General features: G+C 42.8%; 1 protein-coding gene across 1 annotated transcript in view; it reads right to left on the reverse strand.

The window, feature by feature from the left end:
• Positions 1-20,911, reverse strand: part of AHCYL2 (adenosylhomocysteinase like 2) — a 175,830-nt gene extending 154,919 nt beyond the window's left edge. Inside the window, exon 1 of the mRNA XM_060776372.2 lies at positions 20,360-20,911. Within this exon, the coding sequence (XP_060632355.2) occupies positions 20,360-20,719 (360 nt within the window). The 5' untranslated portion in view covers positions 20,720-20,911. The remainder of the gene's footprint in view (positions 1-20,359) is intronic.
• Between the last annotated feature and the right edge of the window lie 3,639 nt (positions 20,912-24,550).

The raw sequence follows: 24,550 nt of genomic DNA on the forward strand, positions 1-24,550 counted from the left end.
CTGCCCTTTTGTGGGAGTTGTAGTTCCCCAAGGGCTGAGCAATGGATTCTGTTATTGATCAACTCAGCGCCCATCTGCTGATTCCAGCCTGAATCCATGACTCTCTGCTGAGTGGACTGGACTGTTTGCCACAACCCTGGCCATGAACTTTCTATCAATGCTTGATTTGAACTGCTAGCAACCTCTGCTTCCACACGCCCTTCCAAAGAGCATGGGATTTCCAGTTTGGACCTTAATAAAGATCAAATATTGAAATAAACTTTATGGGGTGGGATGGGGGTTCCTCTTATGAACTAACTCTGTATCAGTGATGCCTATTGCCTATGATTTTGATATATGTATGTAACCCTTATGGATTCCCCTTGTACCCTTGCCCTCTCTGACCCTTGCCCCACAAAACTGCTGTGACCAGGAACTGCCTGGGGGAGGGCTCCAGCCTCTCCCTCAATCACCCTTGATTGTTTCATTTGCATGGGCCGTGCTGTTGTCTTTCCCCCGATCCTGGCTTTCAGAGCAGACAGCGAGGGGAGGGGGAGTCAACAGAAACTCAGGAAGAAAAGACTGATTAAATCATTTAGGTATTGTTGATCCCCCTTGAGGTCCGATACCGAAAAAGCCTTTTCATATTTTCTCCCAAATCCCATCACAGACCAGGAAACTCATTGTTCCCCTATCTGACACCCCGCCAGTGAGGACAAAAGCCTCACATTCCAGCTGGAGGATGCCCCTAAGCTGATCATTTCCTCAGCCTTTGTCAAGCTTCGTACCGCCTCCTAGCTGCCGATTGGTCCATCTTCAGAGGCGCTAGGAAGGCACTGATTGGCCTCCCAGAGGCAGCAGAGCCCGCTGATTGGTCCGGAGGCGAGGCGTGCCGCCAAGCCTCCTCCCAGCTGTCCCGCGGCCAGCCAATCAGCGCAGAGCCGGCCGGCAGAGGGCGGGCAGGAATTTTGAAACTGTTTTCCTTTGTCTGCATGCTATAAAAATGCTTGGAAATTCTGTGAAATTATACTTGCAGCGGAATGATTCCTGCAATGCATCTGATCTCAGCTGAATCACAAATAAACCTCGGTTGCTGGAAAAAAAACTTCTTCCACTTTGATGAGGCATTATTATTTGTACTCTTTGGATTGGCTCTCGCTGGCCTCACCAAAGGTCCAGGGCCCTTTTGAGCGGTCCTCAGGGATCTCCTCCGCCGGGAGACCCTACTAAAAACAGCTCGATATCACCTCCACCTTCGTAACTCCTCAACAGATGGCAGTACTGGTTTGCAGCAGATACTGGCTTGTTCGGTAGACTCTCCTCTACAATTCTATTTTGGCAGAAAGCCTTAGCATTGAACGGTTGTGTTGTTAAAGTGTGAATATAATAATAATAATAATAATAATAATAATAATGATAATAAAAACTTTATTTATATTCTGCTCTATCTTCCCAAAGGGACTCAGGGCAGATTCCAAACATAAAGGGCAAACATTCAATGCCCGAATACAGCAACAATACATCAATGGTAACAAAATTTATACAACCCAACATATAAATAGGAATTATAACTTAACAAACTAAAATTAAATAAAAAGCACAGCATGTTATAACAGACATAAGACAAAAGTATGGAACCCCGCACAGACGGTGAGTCAATGTGACTTAAGCAATGTTCAGTTGTTGAATTCTTGACCGCAGAAGGTGTCACCCCAAAGGAGATTCATCAGAGAATGCAAGCTGTTGATGGTGATTGTGTTGATGTGAGTAATATGTGTCATTGGATGAGTAAGTTTGAAGATGTTGAGGTGGGAACATATGACTTGTGTGACAAACAAAGAGTTGGACATCCTGTGACAGCAACCACCAAGTTTTACAAGCAAAAGATAGACAGACTGATTCAGGACGATCATCATATCACTCAAAATTTCAAGTATAATCAGCATTTCACAAGAACGTTTCAGTCACATTATTGCTTTGCTTGGCTATTGGAAGATCTGTGCATGGACTTACGGATTTTAGAACTCGGTGAATGTTGGCCACTAGATTGGCTTTTTAGTTGTTATTGTATTAATTGATTGTTTTTAACTATTGTGGCTATTGCTGTTATGTATTTTATCTGTTGAATTGTTGGCATCCAACTGTGCCGGTTGTAAGCTGCCCTGAGTCCCCCCTTGGGGGTTGAGAAGGGCGAGGTAGAAATGCCAGAAACAAACAAACAAACAAACAAATAAATGATGGGTTGCGGAAACAGAGTGTCGACATTTTCCGTGACGGCTTCAGAAAACTTGTTAATCATTGGCAGAAATGTATCCGCCTGTGATTATGTGGAAAAGTAAATCGTGGTCGTTAAAAATCACATTCTAAGGATTATTTCTGCGTTTGATTTATTAAAATATTCCCATCCAAACCCAAGTAACAAAGGTGGAGGCATTACTTTTCATTCAACCCTAGTATGTCTTTGATTAGTAGCTCTTTCTATCATATTCCTATTTCGGGGTAAATTCTAAGTAGCAAACATCTCTGACTAGTAGATGAAATTGCCTCCAAATGGTTTTAGATTTGAGAGCTTACTTCCATGCGGCTCAAAGACCCAGGAGTTTGAACACAATTAAAGAGACGAAAGCAATCAACCTTGCAAATCTTTTCCAAGCAAAAATCCCTGTGCTCTGGATGTGTGCTAGAACAAGTGTCTGAATTAATCCATCAGTGTGGCCTTTAAAAAAAGTGACACTCAATAGGCATGCTTATCACTCAAATCATCAGGTTCTCTTCCTCTCAGCATAACTTCATTTAAGGCACAGATCTATTGCAACCGTTTCCCTTGTTACGTTTCTTAACGGCATGCATTCTTTCCAGACCTTGTCAACACCCTTTCCGCTTGCGTGTTTGGGGCTCAAAATGTCATGGTTATAGCCACAGGCTTGTGAACAACTTAACTTCCCTTTGCCCAAGGCAAGTGAGAAGTGGCTCCAGGCAAAAAGACAATGAAATTGCACCAAAGTTAACTATGGTATTTGGAGGCCAAAAGAACACACACCTCAGGGCAAATCTTTTTTCCCTGTTCTCATTTGCAAGAGGAACCCATCAACCCAGGAGGGCCGCTGCTCTCAGCACTAAGGAGGAAATGCAACTCAACTCAAAGGCTCCGTTCAGCACTTCACTGAGCACATCTTCAGTCTCCTTAGTGTTTGAGCTTAGGTAGATGCATTAATTAAAGGCTTTCAGATCCAAATATCCAGAGCCTGCTGAGTGAAGGCAACCTAATGCCACATCCTGTTCTCAATACCTTTTTCTGTATCTTCCCATCTTGTTATTGATGGTGTGCTGATGAGGAAGAACTTCCTGACTGTGAGAGCCGTTCAGCAGTGGAACTCTCTGCCCCAGAATGTAGTGGAGGCTCCCTCTTTGGAGGCTTTTAAGCTGAGGCTGGGAGGCCATCTGTCGGGGGTGCTTTGAATGCAATTTTCCTGCTTCTTGACAGAAAGGTGTTGGACTGCACTATGATTTTGTGATTCCAAGTTGGCAAACCTATCACAGGTTTTCTGGGGCTGAGAGTGTGTGACTTGTCCAAAATCACCTAGTGGACTTTTAAAAGTCCCTTTTTAATAATACTATTGTCGCAACTCAGGATAGATTCACCTTGCTCAGAACAACACCACATACCAAGGCTGTAGGTTTTGTAGTTTATTGAAGAAAAAGCAAAATCAAAAACTTAGAAATAAGGTTGCAAAAGTTCAATAGCCAAAACAGAGTCTTAAATGCAAAGGCATAGTTTCCAAGGTCCAAGGGCAAATAACATGAAGTATCATCCACAAGCACTGGTCAAACAAGAATCCATGGCAGCATGACAAAGTCCCCAGAAACCAGGATCAAAACCAAAGTCCCAAAGAGCCAAAAGCTTTCCCCAAAAGCCGAGGCAATTACAGAGAAGTTAACAGGGTGTAAGCAAAGTTGTACTGACAAAGGGTCGACTTCAATCAGATCGTTAAATATGCTTTCCTAGCATGAAAGCATTATGTTGACCTCGAACTTCCCGTTTGTTAGCAAGCTGAGTACTTCGGCGTACCCTTAATTGCAAACGGTCCTCCCTAACCAAATCCCCATCACCTTCAAGGTAGAATAACTCATTATCCTGGGACTGACCAGCCTGGAAATCGACAGGCACTGAGCTCACAGATGGAGCAGGCAACTCCTCCACCTGAAGCTGTGAAGTTTCACTCAAATCATGACCATCTTCTAAAACAACATTCCTTTCTCTGGGAAACAGAAACGTGGTCTCGTCTTCAGTATCAACACTGTCTGCATGAACAACAGGGACATATTCAGAAATCTGTAACCCATCATCCTCCTCGTCCTCAGAAAGCTCAGGCTCAGACTGAGCCACAAAAATCTTATATAAATAAAAATGTAATGTTCATTTGTGGGATTAACAGAACTCAAAAACCACTGGACGAATTGACACCAAATTTGGACACAAGACACCTAACAACCCAATGTATGTCCTTCACTCAAAAAAAAAAAGATTTTGTCATTTGGGAGTTGTAGTTGCTGGGATTTATAGTTCACCTACAATCAAAGAGCATTCCGAACCCCACCAACGATGGAATTGAACCAAACTTGGCACACAGTTCTCCCATGAATTCATTAAAACAACAGATTAGTCACACCAGTTAAAACCAAAACGAAGTCTGGGGTTAATTCAATGTCGCAGTATCCACGTATTCCTTCCAATTGCCGCTGTCCACTAATCAAACGCCTGGTCCCAAAGCCAAGTCTTCAATTTTATTCTAAAGGATAATGACCCTTGAATTATCCTCAGGTCATATGAAACTCCATCATCCAAACCTGCCCTAGGTTGATACATGAGGTTGACTTATACGTGAGTTTATTATGGTATATTCCAACTGCTCTTTTGTCTCATTAAGATCATTTTGCAAAACTAGAGCTGCTTGCTTGCTTTGCCGACTCCTATCTCCCTTCACTCATCAAATCTTTAATACGTAGTGAATACCAAGTGTCTGTGCCAACTTCCTTTCTCTGAGACAAAGAATGTATGTAATCCCTTCTCTTCCAATTTCAACATTCCACCATGGATGTCAGAAAGAATGGAAGATCTCACCTTCTCAGGTTATAGACCTTTCTACAGTCTTTTCTCTTCATTATCATTTTAGCCACTTTTCATTTCTTTTCTTTTTTGTGCCAGAATTTTGTTTTGGTGCCCAACCATCAACATTTTGGAGGAATGTGGACAATTGTATTGTCAAAGGCTTTCATGACTGGAATCACTGGATTGCTGTGAGTTTTCCGGGCTCTCTGGCCATGTTCCAAAAGCATTCCCTCCTGACATTTTGCCTGCATCAGGACCAGGACATCCGTAGGGATACCAAGGTGCTTGTTTATAAAGCTATTGTCCTCCCAACCCTGCGATATGCCTGCGAAACGTGGACCGTCTACAGACATCACATGCAACTCCTGGAAAGATTCCATCAGTGCTGCATCTGGAAAATCCTGCAAATCTCTTGTTCCAGAGCATTCTTTCCTGACATTTTGCCTGCATCAGGACTGGGACATCTGTAGGGATACCAAGGTACTCGTTTATAAAGCCATTCCCCTCCCAACCCTGCTATATGCCTGCGAAACGTGGACTGTCTACAGACATCACATGCAACTCCTATAATGATTCCATCAGCGCTGCCTCTGGAAAATCCTGCAAATCTCTTGGGAAGACAAGTGGACAAATGTCAGCATGCTAGAAGAAACAAAGACCACCAGCTTTGAAGTAATGGTCCTCCGCCATCAACTCCGCTGGACCAGCCAAGTTGTCTGAATGCCCAAAGATCACAGTCTCCCAAAGCGGTTGCTCTACTTCGAACTCAAGGACAGAAAACAGGATGTTGGAGGGCAGGTAAAGAGATTTTAAAATGGGCTGAAAGCCAACCTTGAAAACTCTGGCATAGATAGACACTGAGAACTGGGAAGCCCTGGCCCTTGAGTGCTCCAGCCGGAGGTCAGCTGTGACCAGCAGTGCTGTAGAATTTGAAGAGGCATGAATGGAGGGCGAAAGAGAGAAACGTGCCAATAGGAAGGCGCATCAAGCCAACCTCAACCGGGACTGCCTTCCACCTGGAAACCAATGCCCGCACTGCAGGAGAAGATGCACGTCAAGAATAGGGCTCCACAGTCACCTACGGACCCACCCTGGAAGATTATCCTACTCGGACAACGAGGGATCGCCTACGTAAGCAGGCATCCTCAGATGTTGTGAGATCTGTCAGGAACTAGGAATGTGGGTATTGCCCATTGTTTTTCTATCAGCTCAATGGCTTTCCATGTTCCCTTATGTTCTTTGTCTGTGAGCTGCCTTGGGTCCCACTTTATGGAAAAGGCAGCATATAAATTAAATAAGTAAGTGCACAAGACAAGTAAAATAGAAGCATAATCGCTAAACAAGACCGTCTCTCAACACATATCCTTTTCTCTGCAGATGTCCCCCAACTTTAAACCACGGGGAAATAAGAGCAACATATGATTATTACAGCGGAAACACTGAATTGTTTGTCATTATCCCTACTGATTATATTGCAGGCAACGGTTAGAGACAAGATATTGGGTTAAAGAGACCAATAAAGCCATGCTCATGCTTTTAAAAGCTCTTTATTCACAAAAAGGAAATGGCACACTCTTAACTGAAGAACTTAAGGCAGGCAGCCAATTAAAATTTAGCAAGCACATTCCCTGTATGAAACAACAACAAATGTCAGTTTCAGAAGACTATGAGTATATATGAGTATAGGAATGATTTTATAAAAGAACTGCAAAATCATGAGCAACTATTTCAGAGTAACTGAGCTAAGGAAGGGAAGCAATTTTTTTTTGTAAATACTAAATTCCACACACATTTTAATTCTTTCACGTGCCTTTTTCATAGAATCAAAGAGTTGGAAGAGACCTCATGGGCCATCCAGTCCAACCCCATTCTGCCAAGAAGCAGGAATATTGCATTCAAATCACCCCTGACAGATGGCCATCCAGCCTCTGCTTAAAAGCTTCCAAAGAAGGAGCCTCCACCACACTCCGGGGCAGAGAGTTCCACTGCTGAACGGCTCTCACAGTCAGGAAGTTCTTCCTCATGTTCAGATGGAATCTCCTCTCTTGTAGTTTGAAGCCATTGTTCCTTTGCGTCCTAGTCTCCAGGGAAGCAGAAAACAAGCTTGCTCCCTCCTCCCTGTGGCTTCCTCTCACGTATTTATACATGGCTATCATGTCTCCTCTCAGCCTTCTCTTCTTCAGGCTAAACATGCCCAGCTCTTTAAGCCGCTCCTCATAGGGCTTGTTCTCCAGACCCTTGATCATTTTAGTCGCCCTCTTCTGGACACATTCCAGCTTGTCAATATCTCTCTTCAATCGTGGAGCCCAGAATTGGACACAATATTCCAGGTGTGGTCTAACAAAGGCAGAATAGAGCATGGGGAGCATGATTTCCCTGGATCTAGACACTATGCTCCTATTAATGGAGGCCAAAATCCCATTGGCTTTTTTGCCGCCACATCACATTCCTGGCTCATGTTCAACTTGTTGTCCACGAGGACTCCAAGATCTTTTTCACACGTACTGCTCTCAAGCTAGGCATTGCCCCCATTCTGTATCTTTGCAATTTATTCACTTGTCCTTTTTAACATTTGCAAAAGATATATTAGAGATCCATATAGCCTTCGGAAATCAGGTGATATAAATGGAAGCTTGCATTGCCCTTCATGTTTATTTTGCCCCGGCCATCTTATTCCAGGTTGAGCATCCCTTATCTGGAATTCCAAAATCAAAAACACTACAAAATTGAAAATACTCAGGACATCGAAAATGATCATAACTGGCTGAGATAATGACACCTTCGCTTTCTGATAGTTCAATGTACATACACTTCATTTATTACACAACATTATTAAAATATTGTATAAAATGATGATGATAATAATAATAATAATAATAATAATATATTGTCGAAGGCTTTCATGGCTGGAATCACTAGGTTCTTGTGGGTTTTTTCGGGCTATAGAGCCATGTTCTAGAGGCATTTCTCCTGACGTTTCGCCTGCATCTATGGCAAGCATCCTCAGAGGTTGTGAGAGATTAATAATAATAATAATCTTTATTGAATACCCGCCACCATCTCCCCAATGGGGACTCGGGGCGGCTTACATGAGGCCAAGCCCAACAGCATATTACAATAAAGTAAAACCAAAACACAATAACAACACAGTAAAATACATACAATATATGAGTACAAAGACGATAAAGCAAAATCATACACAGTAAAATAACATAACACTGAGCGGGCCGCATGTGCAAGATAAAAACTAAGATACTAAAAATGCTAAAATGATCTTCTGATTATGTGTATATAAAACAAAAATGGTTTTAACATTTGGATTTGGGTCCCATCTCCAAGATATCTAATTATGCACTTATGACACTTCTAATGATATCCAGATTCAGCCTCCGTTTCCTATCCATATGCATCTCCCCATCTTAAAAGGCTTTATATTCATATAGTGACAGGGAGAAGAAAAGTGGTTGCTTCCCAGAGTCTGTTCACCCAGTGGCAAATGCATCAGGGATAGTGCATAAAAATAACCTGCATATCTTTGAAAGAGGACAGTCTCTGCATGCTGAGGCAGGATGTGATTGTCAGGATTGTTGATCTTGTTAGGATTCCACTAGTCAACCCAACTCATGAGATAGCACTTAGGGATTCAGTGCAAGGAGAAATAAAACATACACATGTGATAAAAAATAGAGATAACCATTAGAATAAAACTGAGTGAGCACATAGTCAAAATTCATTTGCAACTGAGGGAAATCAATTTTTCTGACTCTTTCCCCACAAACCGAAATAATCAAAACTGTGGTTTCCTTTTCCGAACTTGCCATTTTCAACAACTCGGCAAGATGGATTTGGTGGTTAACCCCCTTCCTTGGTAAAGAAATACAACAGCTATCATACTTGGTTTTATCATCTTTTTATGTTCCCTGCTGGTTACAGGAAACTCATAACTCAGTTGCAAAAGGCTTGTTGTTGTTGTTTATTCATTCAGTTGTTTCCGATTCTTTGTGACCGCATGGACCAGCCCATGCCAGAGCTCCCTGTCAGCCGTCACCACCCCCAGCTCCTTCAAGATCAATCCAGTCACTTCAAGGATGCCATCCATCCATCTTGCCCTTGGTCGGCCCCTCTTCCTTTTTCCTTCCACTTTACTCAACATCATTGTCTTCTCTAAGCTTTTATTTCTTCTCATGATATGACCAAAGTACTTCATCTTGGCCTTTACTATTCTTCCCTCCAATGAGCAGACGGGCTTTATTTCCTGGAGTATGGACTGGTTGGATCTTCTGGCAGTCCAAGGACAAAAGGCTTACCAATCAACAATTCAAAATCTGGCCATGACAGCTTGGACCAGAGTTTCTCAACCTGGGGGTCATGAGGGGGTGTCAGAGGGGTCGCCAAAGACCATCGGAAAACAAAGTATTTTTGTCAGTTCTTGTGGGTTTTTTCGGGCTATATGGCCATGTTCTAGAAGCATGCTTCTAGAACATGGCCCTATAGCCCGAAAAAAAACCACAAGAACTGAGTGATTCCAGCCATGAAAGCCTTCGACAATACAAAGTATTTTTGGTCGATCATGGGGGTTCTCTGTGGGTAGTTTGGCCCAATTCTATCACTGGTGGGGTTCAGAATGCTCTTTGAATGTAGGTGAACTATAAATCCCAGCAACTACAGCCCCCAAACATCAAGGTCTATTTCCCCCAAACTCCAACAGTGTTCACATTTCGGCATATTGAGTATTTGTGCCATGTTTAATCCAGATCCATCATTGTCTGAGTCCACAGTGCTCTCTGGATATAGGTGAACTCCAAAACTCAAGGTCAATGCCCACCAAACCCTTCCAGTATTTTCTGCTGGTCATGGAAGTTCTGTGTGCCAAATTTGGTTCAATTCCATTGTTGGTGGAGTTCAGAATGCTCTTTAATTGTAGGTGAAATATAAATCCAAGCAACTACAACTCCCAAATGACAAAATCAATCCCCCTGCAAATCCCAACAGTATTGAAATTTGGGCATATCGGGTATTTGTGCCAAATTTGGTCCAGTGAATGAAAATACACCCTGTATATCAGATATTTAGTTACATTATGATTCATAACAGTAGCAAAATGACAGTTATGAAATAGCAATGAAAATAATGTTATGGTTGGGGCTCACCACAACATGAAGAACTGTATTAAGGGTTCACGTCATTAGGAAGGTTGAGAACGACTGGCTTAGACTCAGTCTGCCTGATGTGATCTTTATCTAAAATTTAGATCCTTGGCAGAGCCCTTTCTCTCTGTCCCATCTTGCTCACAAATCCACTTGATGTGCAAACCTAAGAGGCATTCTTGGTGGTTGTTCCCAAGATTTTATTTATGTATTTACAATATTTGTATACCACCTTTATCACCCCGAGGGGGACTCGTTCTTCCAGAAACCTAGGTTATCTGTTCTTGTTCTTTTGGGATTAACTAATTGTTGCAGAAAAGTCTTCTAAAGGGAGTGCCAGAGGTCTCTCGTTCATAGGGTTGCCGTAAGTCAAAGTCCATATGGTATCAAGTAGGAACATTTTTATTCTCTGTGCTATTTTGGAATATTTTAATCTGTTTTAAATTGGCATTATTTTGAATAGAACAGCTTGTTTTAAAGCTGTATATAGCTTTCATCTGTGCTGTGACTCATCTTCAAACCCATATTGAAAAAAGAGCCTGGGTTAAATAAACAAAGGGATTCAGAAGAAATAAATGTATTTACCACCTCATAGATTAAGATGCACCAAGCACTCTTTTTAATTAAGGGGCTAATCTCTGTTACATGATACACTGTGTTACATGTGGCCTCCTTTTGCCTTGTGCCTAACCAACTTAATAATAAAGCTCATTTTTGCAGGTGCCATTGAAACACAGAGGCTCTAGCTATGGAAAATGCTTGTTCTAGTCTATGGCTAGAATATTTTGATATTTTGACCATATTAAAAGAGCAGAAAGGACAGTGTGGAGTTCTGAGGCCATTAAGAGAGACTCACCCACTTGCACTTGGGGAGAGGGAGAGAGCAAGCATATGTTAATGCAGAAACGCTGCCAAGACACAAAGTCTTTTCAAGCAAAGGCCTCTCTCTCGGTATGTTTAACATTTAATAAGCCTCATTAGTCCTAGACCACGGTTTGGCAAGACTGGCAAGCACATCTATATATATATAAATGCTCTGTGCATAATGAGTACCTTAAAACAAAAGAACCAATGAACAAAATCACACCAAATTTGGCAACAACATGTCTCACAACACAAAGAGTGACCATCACTCAAAAAATATGATTTATAGTTCACCTACAATCAAAGAGCACTCTGAACTCCATCAACGATGGAATTGAACCAAACATGGCACACAGAACTCCCATGAGCAACAGAAAATATTGGAAGGGTTTGGTGGGCATTGACCTTGAATTTGGGAGTTGTAGGTCACCTACATCCAGAGAGCACTGTGACCTGGCCGTCTGTTTAAAAAGTTTGAGGAACCCTGCTCTAGAACATGGCCATATAGCTGGAAAAAACCTACAACAACCCAGCGATTCCGGCCATGAAAGCCTTCAACAATAAATGTCAAGTTTCCACATGAACTGGACTTCTGACCAAACATGCAATCTCAGAACAGCAACTTAAGCACAACTCCAACGGGCAACTTCCTCCAAGTGTGAATAATGCTGCTAAATATTTCAAACAGCCAATTCCAAATGGGGCAGGAAACCAGCAGAGTCTCAGTAAAAACATCCAAGACCAAATGGGTATACAGTGTAGAACAGGGGCAGGCAACCTTCTCTCTGCTCAATGTTTTAGACTGATTTCAATCTGAACCAAGCAGCATGGAAGACGTCGTCCAAATCATCTGGAAGGCACCAAGTTGCTTCCTCCATGGAGAAACTCATACATTTGTATGGGTCAGTGTTTTGGTCACAGCAAGTTGAATAATGGAGAGACAGCAATCTCTCAGAGCACAGAGTTTCAGAAGTGAATACTGTACCGGCTTTCGAATACAGTGTTCCCTCACTACTTTGAGGTTCGCTTATTGCGAATTCGCTGTTTCGCGGGGGTTTTTCTCCTCCCGGGAGCAACCAGGAGGAGGAGGAGGAGAGGGAGCCAGGAGCTGGGCCTTATCCTGGGGCTTGTCTCCAGGCTGGGCCTCGGCACATTTGGAGGTAGCCTCCTCTTTCTTGCCGCCTGTAGTGGCATCAACGGCACCCAAGGGGCGTCCGAGAAGGAGTGGGGAGCAGTGATGGTGGCAAGGAGGAGAAGGCCACCACTGAAGAAGGCTACGAGTGGGGAGCAGTGGTGGTGGCGAGGAGGAGAAGGCCACCACCGAAGAAGGCTACACTGAGGTCCAGCCCAGAGACAAACCCCAGGGTAAGGCCCAGCACCTGGCTCCCCTCTTCTTCCTCGGAGGCCCCTTGGATACCGTTCACACTACTACTAGGCTGAGCTGAGGTCTGTGTGGCTACTCCTGCCGCCGTTGTTGCCTCCTCCTGGAAGGCGAAAGAGAGAAACGTGCCAATAGGAAGGTGCATCAAGCCAACCCTGACCGGGACCACCTTCCACCTGGTAACCAATGCCCTCACTGCGGGAGAAGATGCAGATCAAGAATAGGGCTCCACAGCCACCTATGGACCCACCACCAGGTGACTACTCTTGGAGAACCATCATCCTCGGACTACGAGGGATCGCCTAAGTAAGTAAGTAACTGTCCTGGAACGTAACACCAGCAATAAGTTAGGGAACACTGTATTTCCAAATTGCAGAGTGTCAGAAAGACACGCAGATGCAAATCTCCCAACGGCTCTCAGCAACAGGAAGAGATACAGCAGATATCAGTCATGAATTCTAAATAACATCATTTTTAACCCATCCAACACGTTCCCAGGTTCCACTTTGACTTGCACACAACACAAGACACCGATTGGGAAACCAACTTTTGGGCAACATCACTTGAATGAAAGTGTGTTTTAAAGAGGAGCCAGAATAGTATAGTAAATTGAGCATTGGATTAGGTCAGTGTGAGATCATGAGTCAAAATCCTAGTGAAACCATGAGACCATCAGTTAACCCCAATCAAGTCACACTTTCAACCTCAAAGGAAAGCAAAGGCAAAAGCCCCACGAAACAATTTTGCAAACGAAACACCAAGGACAGGTTCACCATAAGTTGAAAATAAGTTGAAGGCACTCAACAACAAAATAGTCCAGTGTAAAGCTTCAGTTGCTTCGGTCAGATGTTTCACCAGATCATTCCTGATAGCAAAGCCAACTCCGTGCAGTCTTTGGTCTTCTTCAGGCAGTCCCTTCCAGAAGAAGGTGTAGCCTCCTTTTTCTTCCTTCAGCTGTCCCTCTCCTGCTCTCCGGGTCTCTTGAAGGGCTGCTATATCGATGTTAAAGCGTCCCAGCTCCCTTGCAATGATGGCAGTTCTGCGTTCAGGACGTTTGCTGTCACTGTTGTCCATCAGTGTTCACACATTCCATGTACCGAAGTTCATATTTCTTTTTTGGCCACAGGATGGTGACCCCACTGGACGCGGCAGTCCAGTCAGGGATGAGAGAGGCAGACTATGTTTAGGGCACCTTTTCTAGCCCCTCCCCATGTGGGGTGAGCAGAGTGGGTCCTCAATAGGGCTGCTCAGTCGCGGATACACACGGCCGAACTACCTTGAGGTAGAACGACTGAGTCCGTACCCACCGCCCATGTGCCAGTCTGTGACTAGGGGCTTCCAGATTTCACAGTCCTGCCCCCGTCGCCACTCGCTGATCGCCATGGGACTTTGGTTGGTTTGTTTTTATTTTCTTTGGAAGACGCCTGTGCGTGGTTTTTTTTAATGTGTGGAGGTCAGTGCACAACTGATCAACACACAGTCTTCACAGAGTGAGGTTCCACTGGTGATGTAGTTTAACACAATGACCGTGGCTTCTCAGTCTGTTGCAGCCTTCTTCCGCCTTCGCAGCCGTTGTAACATGTGCCATGTTATCCTCCGCCTGCTCCGCCATTGAGGTCTTTGGGTCTTCGGACTGTGCTTGGTCTGGGACTTCCCCCGCAGCCACTCCTGGGAGTGCACGACTCCAGTTGTTGTGCCTACAGGTTCATCGGAACACGTAAGCCCCCTCACCACGACAAGGTGACAGTCCATCGAGGGGGATGTAAAGTGTAAAGCAAAGGTGACATGGCCTAGTGATTTGAGTGTTGGGCTAGCACTGAAAGAGATGAGAGTTCGAACTGCTGCCCAGCCTTGAATCACACTCTCTCAGCCTCAAAGGAAGACAATGGCAAACCTCTTCTGAAGAAATCTTGCCAAGAAATCCCTAGGACAAAGTTGCAATGAGTCAAAGTTGACTTGGGAGACTCACAGCAACAAATCTCTAGCATCATACCACTTTCATATTCTCCTAAACAGAAAGCGTGAGAGACCCTTCCATGGGTGATATGGGGGTTATATTTTCAGATTTACAGACTTTCCCTCAGGTTAGATATTCGAACTGAAAACTAAACGCTGAGCTGTCAAGCCCCTACATGATCTTTAAGAGCAATGCAAGAACAATGCTGGATCAAAAGTCTATGTGGCCCAGCCTTCGTTTCACACAGGGCTGGGAAGTTGCCTCTGGGGAGTTCACTTGCAGGACAGGAGGTCAACTGAGCCTTGCCTCTCACATTTCCCAGCAAGTGATACAGATCTCTTTGATACTGGAAGCATCATTTTCAAACACTTTTCCCTTTATGATTTTTATGTTCTGCATTCAGTCACGTGGAAATGGTCTATAAAACCGAAAAGCTAGTTCATTACGCTGCAATTTCCTGCTGCTCCAAATTATATATATACCATAATAATAATAATAATCCATCAATCCATCAATCACTCCATCTACATATCTATCTACCTACTACCTACCAACCTATCTATGTTCTCTCTATCTACCTTCTGTTCCATCTATCAATGTCCCTTCTATCTGTCCCTTCTGTCTATTGCTTCAACTGGAATTCCTCTCTTATCTGAGGGCCACAGCAACACGTGGCAGGGTACAGCTAGTGTACAAATAAATCTATATAAATAAAAATGTAATGTTCGTTTGTGGGATTAACAGAACTCAAAAACCACTGGACAAATTGACACCAAATTTGGACACAAGACATGTAACAACCCAATGTATGTCCTTCACTCAAAAAAACTGATTTTGTCATTTGGGAGTTGGAGTTGCTGGGATTTATAGTTCATCTACAATCAAAAAGCATTCTGAACCCCATCAATGATGGAATTGAACCAAACTTGGCACACAGTTCTCCCATGACCAACAGAAAATAGTGGAAGGGTTTGGTGGGCAGTATCCCTTCCTTTTGGAGTTGTAGTTCACCTACATCCAGAGTTCACTGTGGACTCACACAATGATGGCTGGACCAAACTTGGCACAAATACTCAATATGCCCAAATGTGAACACTGGTGGAGTTTGGGGAAAATAGAATCTTGACATTTGGGAGTTGTAGTTGCTGGGATTTATAGTTCACCTACAATCACAGAGCATTTTGAACCCCACCAACGATAGAATTGGGCCAAACCTCCCACACAGAACCCCCATGTGGGCCACAGCAACGCGTGGCAGGGGACAGCTAGTAATAAATAAAATTGACTAGTATAAGGCAAGGAAGACTTTTTCAGCTTAAAAAAGGGTTGAAAAACTTGTCTTATACTCAAGTACATATGGTATATAAAATTATGATGATGAACCCACACAACTGCCTGTATCATTTTCTTCACCTCAAAGAATAGCCAAGATTGTGAAGGAGCAGATACCACAACAGCCTCAGAAACTCAACGAAGAAAAACCACTAACCAGCCCAGCAATGCCGGATTCACCAGCAAGGGAGGGAGTACAACCACAAAAAATCAATGGAAATCAAACTACAAGAATGAAAAATTCAAAGTACAAGATTCTCAATCTGTTGCCTTGGAATAAAAAAATAATGAGCAAAGGGTGGAAAAGAGGAAGATACACTTCTAAGGATTCTATCTTAGCTGGTGACGATTCTGGAAACTCTACTCTAAACACAGCACGAGAATCTGTGACCTCTAACCCAAACAAGGAACTTGACAAGCAAGTCTTCTCTCCATTTCCTCGTCTTCTTCCTCATCCTTTTCTGAAATGTTTCAGGTAATAAAGGACAAATCTTACCACCCTCCAGGCACATGCAGAACTTGTGGGGTAGAGGACTTCCTTGTTGGTATAGTTTGAACGTCCCGTTATCCTGAAATTCTAAATTGTGACACCATTGCTTCCTGATTGTTAATTACACAAACTTTATTTCATGACGCAAATTAGTAAAAATGTTGTGCACAAAGTTACCTTCAGACTATGCGTATAAGGCAGTGGTTCCCAACCTGTGGGTCCCCAGGTGTTTTGGCCTACAACTTCCAGAAATCCCTGGCAGTTTACCAGCTGTCTGGGGAACCACAGGTTGAGAACCACTGGTATAAGAGGTATAGGAAAGATAAATGTCTTCTGCATTGAGATCTGAGTCCCGTCCCCAAGAAACACAAATATATGTACAGATATGCAAATACAGGTATTCCAAAATCCACAACACTTCTAGTCCCAAGCATTTCAGACAAAGGATACTCAACTTGTCCTACTTGTCAACTTGTCAAGTAGCAATAACAGTAAATAGTAATAATATTATGCTATTTGTTACCCACTTCTCCTCACATCTCACAGCAGGAAAGAACATTATTAAAAATGCATAGATAAAACAGAGGGCCATAATATATACATACATACACACAGAAAACAAATGTTAAAACACTAGTACTAATAAAATGCAATTTTAAAAATCATAGGTAGATGTTTCTCAAATATTTAGATGTATCTGCTTTCTGGAAACCCTCCTGATTCTCTTTAGTACATTTTCGAATGGAATGTAAGATATTTGTTTGCATTGCAGCTCCCAAAATCCCCTGGTCTGTTGCCTTAGGGCAAAACCCCTCTTCCAACCAGGTTGAGGCTTCCTTAAACTACAGCTACTAGAATTTACATCGCCAATAATTGCTATATTGATTGCAATTTCCGAAATCTATACATTTTCCAGAATAGTTTCTACTAGCAAAGCTGGGGATTGTGGGCCTTGTTGTTTCAAGAGAGAGAGGAAGCAATCAAACAATTAATATTTTCGTAATAGCAGCAGCATGTTGTTATTGTTGCTGTTTATTATTATCACCATTATTGTTACTTATTACCATGATTGCTTAACGTTTTGATTTGCTTTATAATGTTATGTGTATTGTTATGCTGTTGTTTTATTGAGACCTTGGCCTTTGTAAGCCGCATCGGGTCCTTCACGAGATGTTAGCAGGGTACAAATAAAGTTAATAATAAATAATAATGATAGTTACTTATTCTTTTTATTATTATTATTATTATTATCGCTTACCATATTTTTACAACTATTGTTACTTATGATGAAGATTATTATTACTTATAATAATTATTACTATTATTGTAGCTTATTATTATTCCTACTATGATTCTTACTTACTGATTATTATTGCTATGCATGCTACTTACCATTATTCTAATTCTTACTATTTGTTGTTTATTATTACTACTGATTGCTGCTTACTATTATTGTTACTTGTTGATTATTATTGTTGTTTGTTACTTATATTTGTTGTGTGTTTTTATTACTTGGATGGTAACTTCCCGTTATTCTTACTAGGAGTGTTACTTCCCATTATTATTGTTGTTATTATTATTATTAGTTTATTATTCTTACTAGGATAGTCATTTCCCATTATTCTTTTTACTATGATTGTTACTTCCTATTATTCTTCTTAATATGATTGTTACTTATTGTTATTATTAAGTTTATTAGTCTTGCTATGATTATTACTTCCCATTATTATTATTAGTATTATAAGTACTTATTGATTATTCTTACTACTATGATTGTTACTTTTTATTTGTTATTGTTTATTCTTCTTAATAGGATGGTGACTTCCCATTATTATTATTATTATTGTATTTTGACTAGGATGGTACCTCCCCCTTCTCCTTAATATATTAATATAGTAATAGCATTAATATATTCTTGTTAGGATGGTGACTTCCCATTATTCTTCTTACTAGAATTGTTACTTCCCATTATTATTATTATTATTTTCCATTATTGTTATTATTATTAATATACACTTGCTAGGATTGTTACATCCCATTATTATTATTATTATTATTTCCTATTATTATTACTTCCCATTATTATTATTATTATTATTATTATTATTACTTCCCATTAGTATTATTATTATTAGTAGCAGTAGTAGAATTAATATATTCTTGCTAGGATGGTGACTTCCCATTAATCTTCTTACTAGGACTGTTACATCCCATTATTATTATTATTACTTCCCATTACTATTACTTCCCATTATTATTATTATTATTATTATTATTATTATTATTAGCAGTAGCAGTAATATATTTTTGCTAGAATTCTGACTTCCCATTATTTTTCTTACTAGGATTGTTACTTGCCATTATTATTATGACTTATTATTATGTGTTATTGCTTATTCTTCTTGCTAGTGTAGTGACTTCCCATTATTATTATGACTTATTATTATTATGATGTGTTATTGCTTATTATTCTTGCTAGTGTGGTGACTTCCCATTATTATTGTTGTTGTTGTTGTTTTGATTGTATTGTGACTAGGCTGCTGGCTCCTCCTTCTCCTCCTCCTAATTATTCCTTCCCATTAGTATTAGTATTATCAGAATTATTATTATGATTTATTATTATGTGTTATTGCTTATTATTCTTGCTAGTGTGGTGACTTCCCATTATTATTGTTGTTGTTATGATTGTCTTGTGACTAGGCTGCTGGCTCCCCCCCCCCTCCTCCTAATTATTACTTCCCATTAGTATTAGTAGTATCAGAATTATTATGATGACTTATTATTATTATGTGTTATTGCTTATTATTCTTGCTAGTTATTGCTTATTATTCTTGCAGAGGCTGGATGGCCATCTGTCAGGGGTGATTTGAATGCAATATTCCTGCTTCTTGGCAGGGGGTTGGACTGGATGGCCCATGAGGTCTCTTCCAACTCTTTGATTCTATGATTCTATGATTCTAGTGTGGTGACTTCCCATTATTATTGTTGTTGTTGTTATGATTGTATTGTGACTAGGCTGCTGGCTCCCCCTCCTCCTCCTCCTAATTATTACTTCCCATTAGTATTAGTATTATCAGAATTATTATTATGACTGTATTGTGACTAGGCTGCTGGCTCCTCCTTCTCCTCCTCCTCCTCATTATTACTTCCCATTAGTATTAGTATGATCAGAATTATTATTATGACTTATTATTATGTGTTATTGCTTCTGATTCTTGGTAGAGTGGTGACTTCCCATTATTATTATTATTATTATGTGTTATTGCTTATTATTCTTGGTAGGGTAGTGACTTCCCATTATTATTATTATTATTATTGCTTATTATTCTTGCTAGCGTGGTGGCTTCCCATTATTATTATGACTTATTATTATTATTATTATTTGTTATTGCTTATTATTCTCGCTAGTGTGGTGGCTTCCCATTATTATTATGACTTATTATTATTATTATTTGTTATTGCTTATTATTCTTGCTAGTGTGGTGGCTTCCCATTATTATTATGACTTATTATTATTATTTGTTATTGCTTATTATTCTCGCTCGTGTGGTGGCTTCCCATTATTATTATGACTTATTATTATTATTTGTTATTGCTTATTATTCTCGCTCGTGTGGTGGCTTCCCATTATTATTATGACTTATTATTATTATTTGTTATTGCTTATTATTCTCGCTCGTGTGGTGGCTTCCCATTATTATTATGACTTATTATTATTATTTGTTATTGCTTATTATTCTCGCTCGTGTGGTGGCTTCCTATTATTATTATGACTTATTATTATTTGTTATTGCTTATTATTCTTGGTATTGTTGTTGTTGTTATGACTGTATGGTGACTAGGCTGCTGGCTCCCCCTTCTTCTCCTGCTCCTAATTATTCCTTCCCATTAGTATTAGTATTATCAGTATTATTGTTATGACTTATTATTATGACTTATTATTATTATTATGTGTTATTGCTTTTTCTTCTTGCTAGCGTGGTGACTTCTCATTATTGTTGTTGTTGTTATGATTGTCTTGTGTCTAGGCTGCTGGCTCCCCCTCCTCCTCCTCCTCTTTCCTGTGAGGGTTCCTCTCCCCCTTCTCCTGGTGCCCTACCTTCTTGACGGTGCGTGGGGCTTCGGTGACGGTGCCTCCGGGGCTGGGCAGGGCCTCTCCGAGCAGCCTCCCCCCGGGGTCTCCTCCGTCGGCGGCGCCCAGGCGGGACGAGGCCTGCGACGAGGAGGAGGCGGCGGTGGCCAGGGCGGAGGGCGCCTCGGTGGGGCTGCGCTGCTTCATGGCCGAGGCCTGGGGCGCCTTGGGGGCCGGGAGCGGGGCCGCGGGCTCGGCGGAGGGCGCCCCCGAAGCCGAGGCCACGCAAGGCCCACTGCTTCCCCCTCCTCCTCCTCCTCCGCCTCCTCCTCCTCCGAGCTCCTTCAGCTCCACGGCCGGCGGCGCTGCCACCCGCACCGACATCATCCTCGTCGTCGTCGTCCTCTCTGCTCCAGCACACTCCCTCGGCGACGGCTGCTCCTCGCCTCACACAGGCGCCTCAAGGGGGAGGAGACAGCACGCATGCGCGGATACCAAACCCCGCCCACACGCACCCGGGCGCCTCACGGGAAGCGGAGTCCTTGAACCAACGCTGGCAACGCAGCCCAGGCGAGGAAAGGACTCGCTTTCCCGGCAGGCACCGCGCGGGGAGCGTCGGATTGGTCGGGGGGCGTGGCTAAAGGGTGATCAGGATTCGCCTCAGAGCCTCCCCGGGGATAGTACGCATGCGCTAAGACATAACCCCGCCCATACAGACCCGGATGCCGGCACAAGGGCGTGGCTAAAGAATGATCAGGACACGCCTTAGGCACCTTAGGGATAGTACGCATGCGCGAAGACAAAGCCCCGCCCACAAGGACGCGGGTGAACGGCCCAGGGGCGTGGCTAAAGAATGAGCAGGACACGCCTTAGACGCCTCAGGGATGGTACGCATGCGCGCAGACAAAAACTCCGCCCACATGGACGCTGGTGAAAGGCCCAGGGGCGTGGCTAAAGAATGATCAGGACACGCCTTAGGCTCCTCAGGGATGGTACGCATGCGCATAAACAAAAACCCCGCCCACAAGGACGCGGATGAACGGCCCAGAGGCGTGGCTAAAGAATGATTAGGACACGCCTTAAGCGTCTCAGGGATTGTACGCATGCGCAAAGACAAAGCCCCGCCCATACGGACCCTGGTGTAGGGCCCAGGGGCGTGGCTAAAGAATGATCAGGACACGCCTTAGGCGCCTCAGGGATAGTACGCATGCGCAAAGATAAAGCCCCGCCCACACGGAGACGGATGTACCGCCCAGGGGCGTGGCTAAGGAATGAGCAGGACACGCCTTAGGCACACCATAGATTGTACGCATGCGCGTAGACAAAGCCCCGCCCACACAGACGCGGGTGAACGACCCAGGGGCGTGGCTAAAGAATCAGGACTCGCCTTAGGCGCTTCAGTAATTGTACGCATGCGCAAAGACAAAACCCCGCCCATACGGACCCGGATGCACGGCCCAGGGACGTGGCTATTATAATCAAAGCGAATAGTGGGCGTGGCCATGTTAATATCAAGCTCGCCTGAGTGTAGCACGCATGCGTGGAGAAAAAAACCCGCCCACATAGACCCGGATGGACGGCCCAGGGGCGTGGCTACAGTGTAATCAAAGCGTATAGTGGGCGTGGCTATATCAGTATCTGGTTCGGCTGAGGAATAGTACGCATGCGCGCGGCCAAACCCCGCCCACTCAGACCCGTAGCACGGCCTAGGGGCGTGACTAAAGAAGATTCCCGGCTTGCCGAAGTCTTAGGTATAGACAAAACCCCGCCCACATGGATAGTACGCATGCGCGAAGGCAAAATCCCCGCCCACACAGACCAAGATGTGAAAAGGTTACCTCAGAGTATTCTTCAGGATAGTGCGCATGCGCAGCAACTATGCCCCGCCCACGATGACCAAAGGCGTGGCCAAAAGTATGATTAGAGAATGCCTCACAGAGCCGCCTCAGGAATAGTACGCATGCGCGACACTAAAAGAGAGCTTCCTCTGGCTGTATAGCGCCATCTGCTGGGCAAACGAGGAAAAGCGAAATTGCAAGCCTATCTCCAGCGCCACCTGTCGGTAGACTCTTTGCTAGCAAGGAAAATCTTATTTGGGAATTTTAACCTTCATTTAACCTGTGATTGATGCACTTTGATAGTCTTGTGTTTTATCTCTCTGCTTTACAAAGTTGAGCCCTGCCTCAATTATTATTATTATTAGTCAATTAATTAATAACAATCATAGATTAGTCCTAATATTTTCCAGACTCCAGCTCCCAGAATCCCCCAACCAGCACAACTATGTCGGCTTGAACAACTCTGGCCAATGCAAACTATGGAAAAGTAACTTTCCCCTCCAGAGGAAAAAAGTGGAATATAAATAAACATAATAATCATAACCAACCACAATAATTACTTACTTCCTGGGAAGGAATCCCACTGGAGCATTGCAGCGCACCCACATACCTGGGAGTCACTCTGGACCGTGCTCTGACCTACAAGAAGCACTGCCTGAACATTAAGTGAAAAGTGGGTGCTAGAAACAATATCATACGAAAGCTGACTCGCACAACCTGGGAATCACAACCAGACACAGTGAAGACATCTGCCCTTGCGCTATGCTACTCTGCTGCTGAGTACGCATGCCCAGTGTGGAACACATCTCACCACGCTAAAACAATAGATGTGGCTCTTTTTTTAAAAAAATAAGTTTTTATTGAAATTTTGTGAATATACAAAGGGTTATGTACGGGGTAGGGAGGAAGGGAGTGGGGGGGGTGTGAAAGAGGGGGGGTGGTAAGGGGATGAGATTGGGGGGGGAGAGGGGAGGGGGGGTGAGGTTGGGGGGGGGAGTGTCCCGACTTCCCAAAAACCTTCCAGACATCTTCATCTCGTGTCTTTCTGTTTTCTTGCCAGTCGAATTTCTTTTAAAGTTCATGGTTTATATGCTAGACAGATCTATCGGCAATGGGATCTCCCTTGTTTGGATAAAGTCCTTGAATCCCAACCAGTTTGTTCTTTTATTTGTATCTTTCAATCTTTGCGAGAGACTGTCCATTTGAATAATATCTAAAACCTTTAGAGTCCAGTCGTCTAGGGTTGGTGTTTCTTGTAATTTCCAGACTCTTGCGAGGACTAGTCTTGCGGCAGTGCCCAGAAGAAAGAGTACCTTATCTTGGTTCTTGTCCATTTTTATATTTGTGATTCCCAGTAAGTATGTTTCGGGCACCTGCGGGAAGTTGATTTTCAAGATTTTTTGGGAGGCTTGGTGTACTTCCTTCCAGAATTTTTTAATCTTTTTGCATGCCCACCATTGGTGGAAATAAGTTCCAGTTTCCTTTCTACACTTCCAACATTTATCTGTTATAGTTTTATTGAATTTAGATAATTTTTCTGGTGTGTAGTGCCACCTATAGAACATCTTGTACCAGTTCTCACGTAGATCGCTGGCTTCAACATATTTTAATTTATGATTCCAAATTTCTTCCCATTCACTTAGCAATATGGTATGGCCCACATCTTTTGCCCATTTTATCTGACAGTTTTTAATCTGTTCCTCCTCTGTATCCCAGGCCAGCAACTGCTGGTAAAGTATCTTAATTAGTTTCTTCCGTTTGTTTAATATCTTCTCCCATACTCCCTGAGCCTGGTTAAAACCTATTTTTGCGTCTTCTTTATAATCTTGTTGTATTTGATAGTAGTTTAGCCATGATATATTTTTATTTATACTTTGAATTTCTACTAATGGTTTTAATATTAGGTTGCCCTCCGCATTTTTTGTCAGTAATTGTTGATATGTCATCCAGTTCTCCACTCCTAGCTCCCTTTTGTGTTTAGCCTCGACCGGCGACAGCCATAGTGGTGTTCCATTACAGAGTCTGGGTTTATATTTTTCCCATGTTTTCAGCAGTGCCGCTCTAATATAGTGGTCGCTGAAGCCCTTTTCCACTCTTCTCTTATTTTGCCAAAGATATCCGTGCCAGCCGGCCCTGATATCGTGGCCCTCTAATGCTAGGAGCTGAGTGTCTTCTAATGTGACCCATTCTTTTATGGCGACTAAATTACATGCCTCATAGTAGGCTTTAAAATTTGGAAGGCTCAGTCCCCCTCTTTTCTTGTCGTCTGTTAGTATTTTCATGCTGATTCTTGCCTTTTTGTTTTTCCAAATGAATTTAGAGAGATCTGAGTTCCATTTCTTAAATAAAAAGTCGCTTCTAATTACAGGGAGAGTTTGAA

Source organism: Anolis sagrei, chromosome 5, assembly GCF_037176765.1.
Source record: "Anolis sagrei isolate rAnoSag1 chromosome 5, rAnoSag1.mat, whole genome shotgun sequence".
Classification (NCBI taxonomy): Eukaryota; Metazoa; Chordata; class Lepidosauria; order Squamata; family Dactyloidae; genus Anolis; species Anolis sagrei.